Raw genomic sequence first — 10944 nt, 5'->3', positions numbered from 1 at the left:
TTTGGATTGGAGATGTTTTAATGTGAGTCTGGAAGGAGAGTTGACAGTCTAACCAGACACATAGGTATTTGTAGTTGTCAGAACCATCCAGAGTAGTGATGCTGGACGGGCGGGCAGGTGCGGGCAGTGATCGGTTGAATAGCATGCATTTAGTTTTACTTGCATTTAAGAGCAGTTGGAGGCCACCGAAGGAGAGTTGTATGGCATTGAAGCTCGTCTGGAGGTTAGTTAACACAGTGTCCAGAGAAGGGCCGAAGGTATACAGAATGGTGTCTGCATAGAGGTGGATCAGAGAATCACCAGCAGCAAGAGCGACATCATTGATGTATACAGAGAAGAGTCGGCCCAAGAATTGAACCCTGTGACAACCCCATAGAGACTGCCAGAGGTCCGGACAACAGGTCCTCCGATTTGACACACTGAACTCTATCTGAGAAGTAGTTGGTGAACCAGGCGAGGCAATCATTTGAGAAATCAAGGCTGTTGAGTCTGCCAATAAGAATGTTGTGATTGACAGAGTCGAAAGCCTTAGCCAGGTAGATGAATATGGCTGCACAGTAATGTCTCTTATCGATGGCGGTTATGATATCGTTTTGGACCTTGAGCGTGGCTGATGTGCACCCATGACCAGCTCTGAAACCAGATTGCACAGCGGAGAAGGTACGGTGCGATTCGAAATGGTCGGTAATCTGTTTGTTAACTTGGCTTTCGAAGACCTTTAGAAAGGCAGGGTAGAATACATATAGGTCTGTAGCAGTTTGGGTCTAGAGTGTCTCCCCCTTTGAAGAGGAGGATGACCGCGGCAGCTTTCCAATCTATGGGAATCTCAAACAATATGAAAGAGAGGTTGAACAGGCAAGTAATAGGGGTTGCAACAATTTCAGCAGATAATTTTAGAAAGAGAGGGTCCAGATTGTCTAGCCTGGCTGATTTGTAGGGGTCCAGATTTTGCAGCTCTTTCGGAATATCAGCTATCTGAATTTGGGTGAAGGAGAAGTGGGGGAGGTTGGACGAGTTGCTGTGGGGGGTGGAGGTAAGCCAGGTGGAAAGCATGGCTAGCCATAGAAAAATGCTTATTGAAATTCTCAATTATAGTGGATTTATCGGTGTTGACAGTGTTTTCTAGCCTCAGTGCAGTGGGCAGCTGGGAGGAGGTGCTCTTATTCTCCATGGACTTTACAGTGTCCCAGAACTTTTTTGAGTTTGTGCTACAGGATGCAAATTTCTGCTTCAAAAAGCTAGCCTTAGCTTTCCTAGCTTCCCTGAAAAGTTGCATATCACTGGGATATTCGATGCTAATGCAGAACGCTACAGGATGTTTTTGTGCTGGTCAAGGGAAGTCCGGTCTGGAGAGAACCAAGAGCTATATCTGTTCCTGGTTCAATTTTTTTTGAATGGGGCATGCTTATTTAAGATGGTGAGGAAGGCACTTTTAAAGAATAACCAGGCATCCTTTACTGACGGGATGAGGTCAATATCCTTCCAGAATACCCGGGCCAGGTCGATTTAGAAAGGTCTTCCTCGTGTTTTAGGGAGTGTTTGACAGTGATGAGGGGTGGTTATTTGACCGCAGACCCATTACGGATGCAGGCAATTAGGCAGTGATCGCTGAGGTCTTGGTTGAAAACAGCAGAGGTGTATTTGGAGGGCATGTTGGTTAGGATAACATCTATGAGGGTGCCCGTGTTTACGGATTTGGGGTTGTACCTGGTTGGTTCATTGATCATTTGTGTGAGATTGAGGGCATCAAGCTTAGATTGTAGGATGGCCGGGGTGTTAAGCATGTTACACTTTAGGTCACCTATCGGAAAGGTGTGCCAAGCTTGTAGCGTCATACCCAAGAAGACTCGAGACTGTAATCGCTGCCAAAGGTGCTTCAACAAAGTACTGAGTAAAGAGTCTGAATACTTATGTAAATGTGGTCTTTCCATTTTTGCTTTGTCATTATGGTGTATTGTGTGTAGATTATATTATGTTGTCAGGGAGGTCAAGGGGCATTGCTCTGAGACATTAACAGTGAATGTGGATGTGACTGAGAGCCATGAAGTTAGAGAACAGTGAGGTCGGAGATACCATAGAAACAAGTAAAGAAACCAAGGCTTACGAAAACACTGCCCCTATAACTGATTAAATGGAACCGAAAAAATCTCCTGAACATTGACTGAAGCAGGTGGATGAGATGCTGGTAACCCAATATCCCATAGAGACCTATAGTGGTCCCAGGAATGGTGGGGTGAATCCTTTCTCAGAGGAAGTGGAGGTGCAGAAACTTGGATCCCCCAGGGGATCTTTAGTGCAGGATATCGTATTAAAGGTTATTGTCAAACACATTGACTTAAATGCAATTTGCGAGTGAACTAAGTTACCACAGTGAACCAAGAAAAAGAGTGCTGAATATTCAGGTGCAAATTCCAAGATCCAACAACTCCCATTCAGAAGTACCATGACCTTTGCAAATAGTCTGGGTAGCCATTAGATTAGAAGTTCAGGAGTCTTATGGCTTGGGGGTAGAAGCTGTTTAGAAGCCTCTTGGACCTAGAATTGGTGCTCCAGTACCACTTGGCGTGTGTTAGCAGAGAGAACAGTCTATGACTAAGGTGGCTGGAGTCTTTGACAATTTTTAGGGCCTTCCTCTGTCCTGGATGGCAGGAAGCTTGGCCCCAGTGATGTACTGGGCCATATGCACTACCCTTTGTAGTGCTATGTGGTCGGAGGCGAGCAGTTGCCATACCAGGCAGTGACGAAACCTGTCAGGATGCTCTTGATGGTGCAGCTGTAAAGCCCTTTGAGGATATGAGGACCCATGCCAAATCTTTTCAGTCTCCTGAGGGGGAATAGGTTTTGTCATACCCTCTTCACAACTGTCTTGGTGTGCTTGGACCATGTTAGTTTGTTGGTGATGTGGACACCAAGGAACTTGAAGCTCTCAACCTGCTCCACTACAGCCCCGTCGATGAGAATGGGGGCGTGATCGGTCCTCCTTTTCCTGTAGTCCACAATCATCTCCTGTCTTAGTCACGTTGAGGGAGAGGTTGTTGTCCTGGCACTACACGGCCAGGTCTCTGACCGCCTCCCTATAGGCTGTCTCGTAGGCCTGATCACCGTCAATGACAACTGTTGTCATCTGCAAACTTACTGATGGTGTTGGAGTCGTGCTTGGCAATGCAGTCATTAGTGAACAGGGAGTACAGGAGTGGCCCCTGTGTTGAGGATCAGCGTGACAGATGTGTTGTTACCTACCCTTACCACCTGGGGGCAGCCCGTCAGGAAGTCCAGGATCCAGTTGCAGAGGAAGGTGTTTTGTCCAGGATCCTTAGCTTAGTGATAAGCTTTGATATTTGTGAATGTTTTATAAATATTATGATATCATGGATGGATAATATTTGATCAGCTTTTTTTTCTTTTTTTCTGTCATATTGTTTGTATGAAGCAACATCCCAGATTGTGGAAGACTTGTTTCCATAGCAATGAGACACTTAAAATGTGATTTAGGTTATTATACTGTACTTTTTCATAGACATGTGCAAGACACTTTTGTCATGTTTTGTTCAACTGAACTAAAATATATACATGTTATCTGTGTACAAACATTCCAGGAAATTGGAGGAAATTGGCCCTTTTACTGTGGCTGCGTTCCTACGCTTAGACGTTGCTTATGCCTGACAAATCTTACAACGCGTGGATAGGTATTTTAAGTATCGGCTATCCACATACGTTATAGCAATTTGTCAATCGATGACAAAGTCGAAGACGGAGCACGCAATTATTATTGCCTTGCCTTATGGTGGTTTCAAGACAACTGGGAACTCGGAAATCCTCGACTTCAGTGCTTTTAACTGGGAACTCCACAAAAACAAGCGCTGACTGGGAAAAATCGGTTTGAACGGTAATCCAACTCGGGAACTCTGGCCTTTTTCTAGAGATCTGACTTTCCGATTTGAAGCTCACCGACGTCATTACACTAAGGTTGAAAGTCTGAGATTGCTGAGTCCCCAGTCGCTTTGAACGCGGCATTAGCCGACCATTCATTTATCGATTCAGGCTGGAATAGTAGCCTATTTTGTGGGCTTTGTTGAAAACTAGTTATTTTTCTTATCCAATTGGCGACAGATTTTTATGCGAATATTTTTTAAAGCCGTTTACATAAAATATAAGTATTTTCCCAATACAGATCTTTTTCCATCAAATTGATTTGCTGCTGATAAAAGTCTGTGCGTGATGACGTAGTGCACAAAAAATATATTTTGCAGTCAAATACAAGTAAATTGTTTCCATTGCATTTTCAACTCAGATTTTTTTGTGCGTTATATAGCGAATGTGCTCACTCTGGTATTGGCACGTGCTGTCTAGCCAACAGTTTGCAAATATATATAATACGTATTTGAAATTATTATGAACAAAAGAGCGAGATCATTTTAATTTGTTAAACGGCAGCCAAGAATCGATCATCATGTCACCAGAATAATACCCTCGATATTTATTGGAAAAGAGCATCAAGCTCATCACCACCCTGTGAAGTTCGTATATTTAATTTGTGGTTGCCTAATAAATTGTCTGTTTTCTTGAGTCGTAGTGGGAGGACCACGCAACATGTCATGTCGTGACTTTACTTGATATGATGGTTATTATATCAATATTTGCGCATAAAAGCGTTTCCACCGTAATTTTACCTAAACCTAAAGATCACACCTTGTCCTATTTTGTTTTGACGACATTTGGAAAGTTTACCGACATTTCCTTTCCATCAGGCCTATTGTGACATGTTTTTATCCGTCAAGTAGGCCTACTTTACGCGCTTTGAAAAAATGCTGATGGTTAATAAAACATTTGGGATTTTCTTCCTGAATGTTGTCCACATGGAAATGATTGATAACAACGGTTAAACAGAGTGGTGCAAGGGGAGACAAATATCCACAAGAAAGGATTATATTTCCAAGACTCAGGGACATACATGGTCATTGTTCCGGGTTTATTACTACCCCGTTGGTTAATGTTCTGTATGTGAGTAAAATGATAAAAATGGCGTTGAGCTGTCCTTCACTGAATGTTTGATGTGTTGGTCTGGTATGGGCTACACAGGAATGGTGTAGTATGATAGTATCTCGACGACTCTGAAATATAGTGACTTGTTTAGATGGCAAACAATTTACACATTTTGCTATAATTTTTGTGTTTCTATTTTGTAAAATGTTCATTGAATTGCATGATTATTATGCATTAAGAAGTTATACAAACATATGACTGTTTTATAAGTAGGTTTTATTAGAGATTTGTCAACTTTAATAAATCGCTCAACATGTTTTTTCCGTAATAGCTACCGTGATGAAACAGATACAAATGGTGCATGATTAAATCTTTAATGTCCTCCACGACCTGCTTTTCCTCCGTGGTCACCTCCTTTTCCTTTATGGTCGCCTCCATGATCTCCTCCATGCTCGCCTCCTTTTCCTTTATGCTCGCCTCCTTTTCCTTTATGCTCGCCTCCATGATCTCCTCCATGCTCGCCGGATTTTCCATGCCCATGGCCGTGTCCCCCTTTTCCACCTTTTCCCTTCTTCCCCTGGAAATGACAAAAATAACATTACTAGACTCACCTATTGGTATCGGAAAACCTTTCCTTTATGAATGGAAATGTTTTCCCTTCAATTGTCTCAACGATTACACCCATTACCCTGACATGTGAAAATCTAAATTCCATTTTTTGGGGTGTTTCCGAAACAATATTAATGTTATTACGTTAATGTGTATGAACTATTATTTTGTAAGCCTCCTAACTCTCCCTTGCCCTCTCCTCCGGAGCCCTGTGAAACAGACAGTATTCTGTTTACATCCACCAGGACAACACTGGGATCTAAGATATAGCAAGCTAGAAAATAGTTTTGTTCTTTACTTCGCTTGATTTGAAAAGTTTTTTAAGACAGTTGACTGAAGTAAAGAAGCAGAGATAGACAAATAATGCAGATATCTTACATCATCAGTCCCAGGTGTGGACTCCGCCTGGAACAACAACACATTATGTCAAACACATAGCACACATGTCTGAAGGTATTTTCTGTATTTGAAAAGTAAGTTAACTAACTTACCGGTTTCTTTGCTGTGGATAAAAAGTAAGGAATATTTTGAAGTTATTCAAATAATAGAGGAATGCATTGTCATTGTTTCCCATTAAGCATCGAGAAAGCATGTTGGCCATACTAGTCTACTCCTTGAAATTGTAAATGCAATGTCAATGCAATATATTCTCAACTTCAGGGTTGAGTTGTGAAACTACATAACTGCATATTCATTTAAAACCTCAGTGCACATAATACAGTAAATGAAGTGAACAACTTCAACACTTACCTGGATCACTCATTTTCTCAGACAAGAATTGGCACTGAAATCACACTGTTGGACAAAATAATCAGTATATCAAATTAAAAGCCGGTATTTTCTTATCCTTGTAAATATCAAAGTTACTTTCGTCATATAAACAAGAGTTGCATAAGAACCCATCCATTTACACAAGCCTCACCTGGTACTGGAGGTTGAAGGACTGTACATAAACTGTATTTTCAGTCTGTATTTATAAGAGAGTGTCGAGTATGTAAAAACCACACCCAGTCCTTTTAATTACAGGTGGAAAGGTGTTTGTAGTTGGACAGAAAAAGCAGGGTGGAGAAATGAGATGATAGGTGACCCAAAATATTGGCATGGTAATGATACTGACAGTTAAAAACGAGGTGGTTAAAAACAAAGACAAAACAGGGACATCATAATTATGTCAAACCTGAAGATTGATGATGAAAGCAGAAATCTACCCAGCTTTGTTTCATAGAGCTTGGTGAGAGTGTGGTTTTCCTATGATTATTTTTCATACAACCATCCCACAATCTTCTGGGAATGGTGCAGGATAGCTGTTTGTTTTTATGTAATTCTTAGCGCATTTAAGGAACTTGACAAAAAAAAACATTTTCTTGATACACTACATGGCCAAAAGTATGTGGACACGCCTTCAAATGAGTGGATTCTGCTATTTCAGCCACACCCGTTGCTGACAGGTGTATAAAATCGAGCACACAGCAATGCAATCTCCATAGACATTGACAGTAGAATGGCCTGTACTGAAGAGCTCAGTGACTTTCAACATGGCACCGTCACATTTCCAACTAGTCAGTTTGTCAAATATCTGCCCTGATAGAGCTGCCCAGGTCAACTTTAAGTGCTGTTATTGTGAAGTGGAAAAGTCTTGGAGCAACAACCGCTCAGCCACAAAGTGGTAGGCCACACAAGTTTACAGAACGGGACCTCAGAGTGCTGAAGAGTGTAGCCTGTAAAAATCGTCTGTCCTTGATTGCAACACTCACTACTGCCTTTGGAAGCAACATCAATATAAGAACTGTTTATCGGGAGCTTCATGAAATTTGTTTTCTATGGCCGAGCAGCCACACACAAGCCTAAGATCACCGTGTGCAATGCCAAGCGTTGGCTGTAGTGGTGTGAAACTCGCCACCATTGGACTCTGGAGCAGTGGAAACATGTTCTCTGGAGTAATGAATCACACTTCACTATCTGGCAGTCTGATGGACGAATCTGGGTTTGGAGGATGCCAGGAGAACGCTACCTGCCCCAACGCATAGTACCAACTGTAAAGTTTGGTGGAGGAGGAATAATGGTCTAGGGCTGTTTTTCATGGTTCAGGCTCCTTAGTTCCAGTGAAGGGAAATCTTAATTCTAAGCGTACAAAGACGATTCTGTGCTTCCAACTTTGTGGCAACATGACAATGCCCCTATGCACAAAGCGAGGTCCATACAGAAATGGTTTGTTGAGATCGGTGTGCAAGAACTTGACTGGCCTGCACAGAGCCCTGACCTCAACCCCACCGAACACCTTTGGGATGAATAGGAACGCTGGCTGTGAGCCAGGCCTAACCGCCCAACATCATGCCCGACTTCAGAAATGCTCTTCTGGCTGAATGGAAGCAAGTCCCCGCAGCAATGTTCCAACATCTTGTGGAAAGCCTTCCCAGAAGAGTGGGGGCTGTTATAGGAGCAAAGGTGGGACCGACTCCATATTAATGCCCATGATTTTGGAATGAGATGTTCGACGAATAGGTGTCCATATACTTTTGGTCATGTGTATTTTCAAGCAATTTGAAGTCAAAACAGTAACTAGGCCACTCAGGAACATTCACTGCCTTCTTGGTAAGCAACTGCAGTGTATATTTGGCCTTGAGTTTTTGGTTATTGTCCTGCTGAAAGGTTAATTTGTCTCACAGTGTCTGGTTGAAAGCAGACTGCTCCAGGTTTTCCTCTAGGATTTTGTCTGTGGTTAACTCCATTCTGTTTTTTTTGTATCCTGAAAACTCCCTAGTCTTTGCCGATGCCAAGTATACCCATAACATGATGCAGCCACGACCATGCTTAAAAATATGGAGAGTAGTACTCAGTGATGTGTTGCGTTGGATTTGACCCGAACAAACTCTGTTACTGTTTTAAAATCACCTTTTGCCTCAAATCCCCAGAGTGGTTTCCTTCCTCTGTTGGCAAATCAGTTAGGAAGGACGACTGTATCTTTGCAGTGACTGGGTATATTGATACACAATCTAAAGTCTAATGAATAACTTTGAATATCCCTTTGAGCATGGTAGTGTCTGCCTATTTTTTTTTTACCTATCTACCAATAGGTGTCCTTCTTTGCACAGCATTGGAAAAGCCCATTGGTCTTTATGGTTGAATCTGTGCTTGAAATACATTACTCAACTGAGGGACCTTGCAGATAATTGTGTGGGGTACAGATATGGGGTGGTCATTAAAAATCAAGGGTGAGTCCATGCAACTTATATGATTCCTTAAGCACTATTTCAATCCTGAACTTATTTAGGCTAGCCACAACAAAGCTCGTAACCAAGACATTTTAGTAGTTTATTTTGTATTCATTTGTTTTTTTTAAATAATAATTTTCTTTTCACTTAGACATGAGCTATTTTGTGTGGATCAGTGACAACATTTTTAAATTGTATCCATTTAAATCTCACTTTGACGCAACAAAATGTGAAAAGTTCAAGGGGGGTGAATACTTAGTTTCTGCATATACAGTGCATATCATAACTTTGATATTCACAAGGACAAGAAGGTACCAATGACCCAAGCCCCTCTCAGTTAATCCCTACCATTGTGTCACTGAGTCATCATAATGCTTTAGCAAATGTACATTATACCAGGGGCATTGGTAGACACAATGTAAGTAACCTATTTTATGTCCCTCTAATTGCCTTGAATGCCTCTGCTGATCCTACAGCTATTGTATGCAGCAATCATGTGTCTATGAACCAGGTTTATGCTGTTAGCACTGAAGCGGTGTGCCCCAGTAGGAAGTCCAACTAACATAAATAACATATATACTAGAATATATACTTCTGCTAAGCTTCCCAGTAAAGCAATGAAAACAAGCAAGCATCCCAGAAAAGTGCTCAAAATAGCCCACGTTAACATATGTTGCTTTAAGAAACAAGGTCCATGAAATTAATAACTTGCTCGTAACAGATGACACTCAATAGAATTGCCCTGATAAGCTTCTTACTTTTCTTTATTAAATCTTTATTAACAACATGCTACAGGCTTTGAGTAAAACCAGTGTGTCTATGTATGCGGATGACTCAACATTATACACATCAGCTACTAAAGCAACTGAAATGACTGCAATACTTAACAAAGAGCTGCAGTTAGTTTCAGAATGGGTGGCAAGGAATAAGTTAGTCCTAAATATTTCTAAAACTAAAAGCATTGTATTTGGGACAACTCATTCACTGAACACTAAATCTTGTAATAAATAATGTGGAAATTGAGCAAGGTGAGGTGACTAAACTGCTTGGAGTAACCATGGATTGTAAACTGTCATGTTCAAAACATATTGCTATAACAGTAGCTAAGATGGGGAGAAGTCTGTCCATAATAAATGGCTTCTCTACCTTCTTAACAGCACTATCAACAAAACAGGTCCTACAGGCCCTAGTTTTGTTGCACCTGGACTACTGTTCAGTTGTGTGGTCAGGTGCCACAAAAATGGACTTAAGAAAATTGCTCAGTATCCATCAAAATTGGCTCAGAACAAGGCAGCACGACTGGCCCTTGGATGTACACAGAGAGCAAACATTAATAAAATGCACATCAATCTCTCCTGGCTCAAAGTAGAGGAGATATTGACTTCATCACTACTTGTATTTGTGAGAGCAAATTGACATGTTGAAAGCACCGAGCTGTCTGTTTAAATGACTAGCACACAGCTCAGACACCCATGCATACCCCACAAGACATGCCACCAGAGGTCTCTTCAAAGTCCCCAAGGCCAGAACAGACTATGGGAGGTGAACAGTACTACATAGAGCCATGACTACATGGAACTCTATTCCACATCAGGTAAATGGTGCAAGCAGTAGAATCAAATATATAGTGTGCCCCCTCAGGCCCATACTCCACCACCACATATCTGCAACACAATATCCATTAGTACATGTCATCATGTGTGTGTATGCATGTTGCTGTGCCTGTTTGTGTAACTTCACAGTCCCTGCTTTTCCAGAGGTGTGTTTATATACCTCTATATATATACCTCTATATATATACACACCTCTATATATATATATATATATATATATATATATACACCTCTATATATATATACATATATATATATATACACCTCTATATATATATATACCTCTATATATATATATATATATATATATATATATATACCTCTGGAAAAGAAGGGACTGTGAAGTAACACAAACATAGGCACAGCCACATGCATACACATGTATACACATGCATCCATGTACACATGGATTTTGTGTTGTATCTACGTGGTAGTTGAGTAGGGGCCTGAGGGCATACACTGAGTGTTGTGAATTCTGTAATGAATGTATTGTAATGTTTTTAAAATTGTATAACTGCCTTAATTTT

The 10944-nt window shown here is 41.2% G+C and overlaps 1 protein-coding gene across 1 annotated transcript; it reads right to left on the bottom strand.

Moving 5' to 3' along the window:
* Nucleotides 1–5242: 5242 nt before the first annotated feature.
* Nucleotides 5243–6594, bottom strand: si:dkey-248g15.3 (glycine-rich cell wall structural protein 1.8). The gene is made up of 5 exons (XM_024437482.2): nucleotides 6515–6594; nucleotides 6343–6387; nucleotides 6084–6094; nucleotides 5971–5997; nucleotides 5243–5560 (listed from the first exon to the last, which is right to left on the bottom strand). The coding sequence occupies exons 2-5, from the start codon at nucleotides 6353–6355 to the stop codon at nucleotides 5357–5359; spliced, it is 255 nt and encodes an 84-aa protein (XP_024293250.1). The 5' UTR covers nucleotides 6356–6387; nucleotides 6515–6594; the 3' UTR covers nucleotides 5243–5356.
* Nucleotides 6595–10944: the final 4350 nt, after the last annotated feature.

This window comes from Oncorhynchus tshawytscha, linkage group LG11, assembly GCF_018296145.1.
Source record: "Oncorhynchus tshawytscha isolate Ot180627B linkage group LG11, Otsh_v2.0, whole genome shotgun sequence".
Lineage (NCBI taxonomy): Eukaryota > Metazoa > Chordata > Actinopteri > Salmoniformes > Salmonidae > Oncorhynchus > Oncorhynchus tshawytscha.
This window is presented reverse-complemented; position numbering and strand designations above follow the sequence as displayed.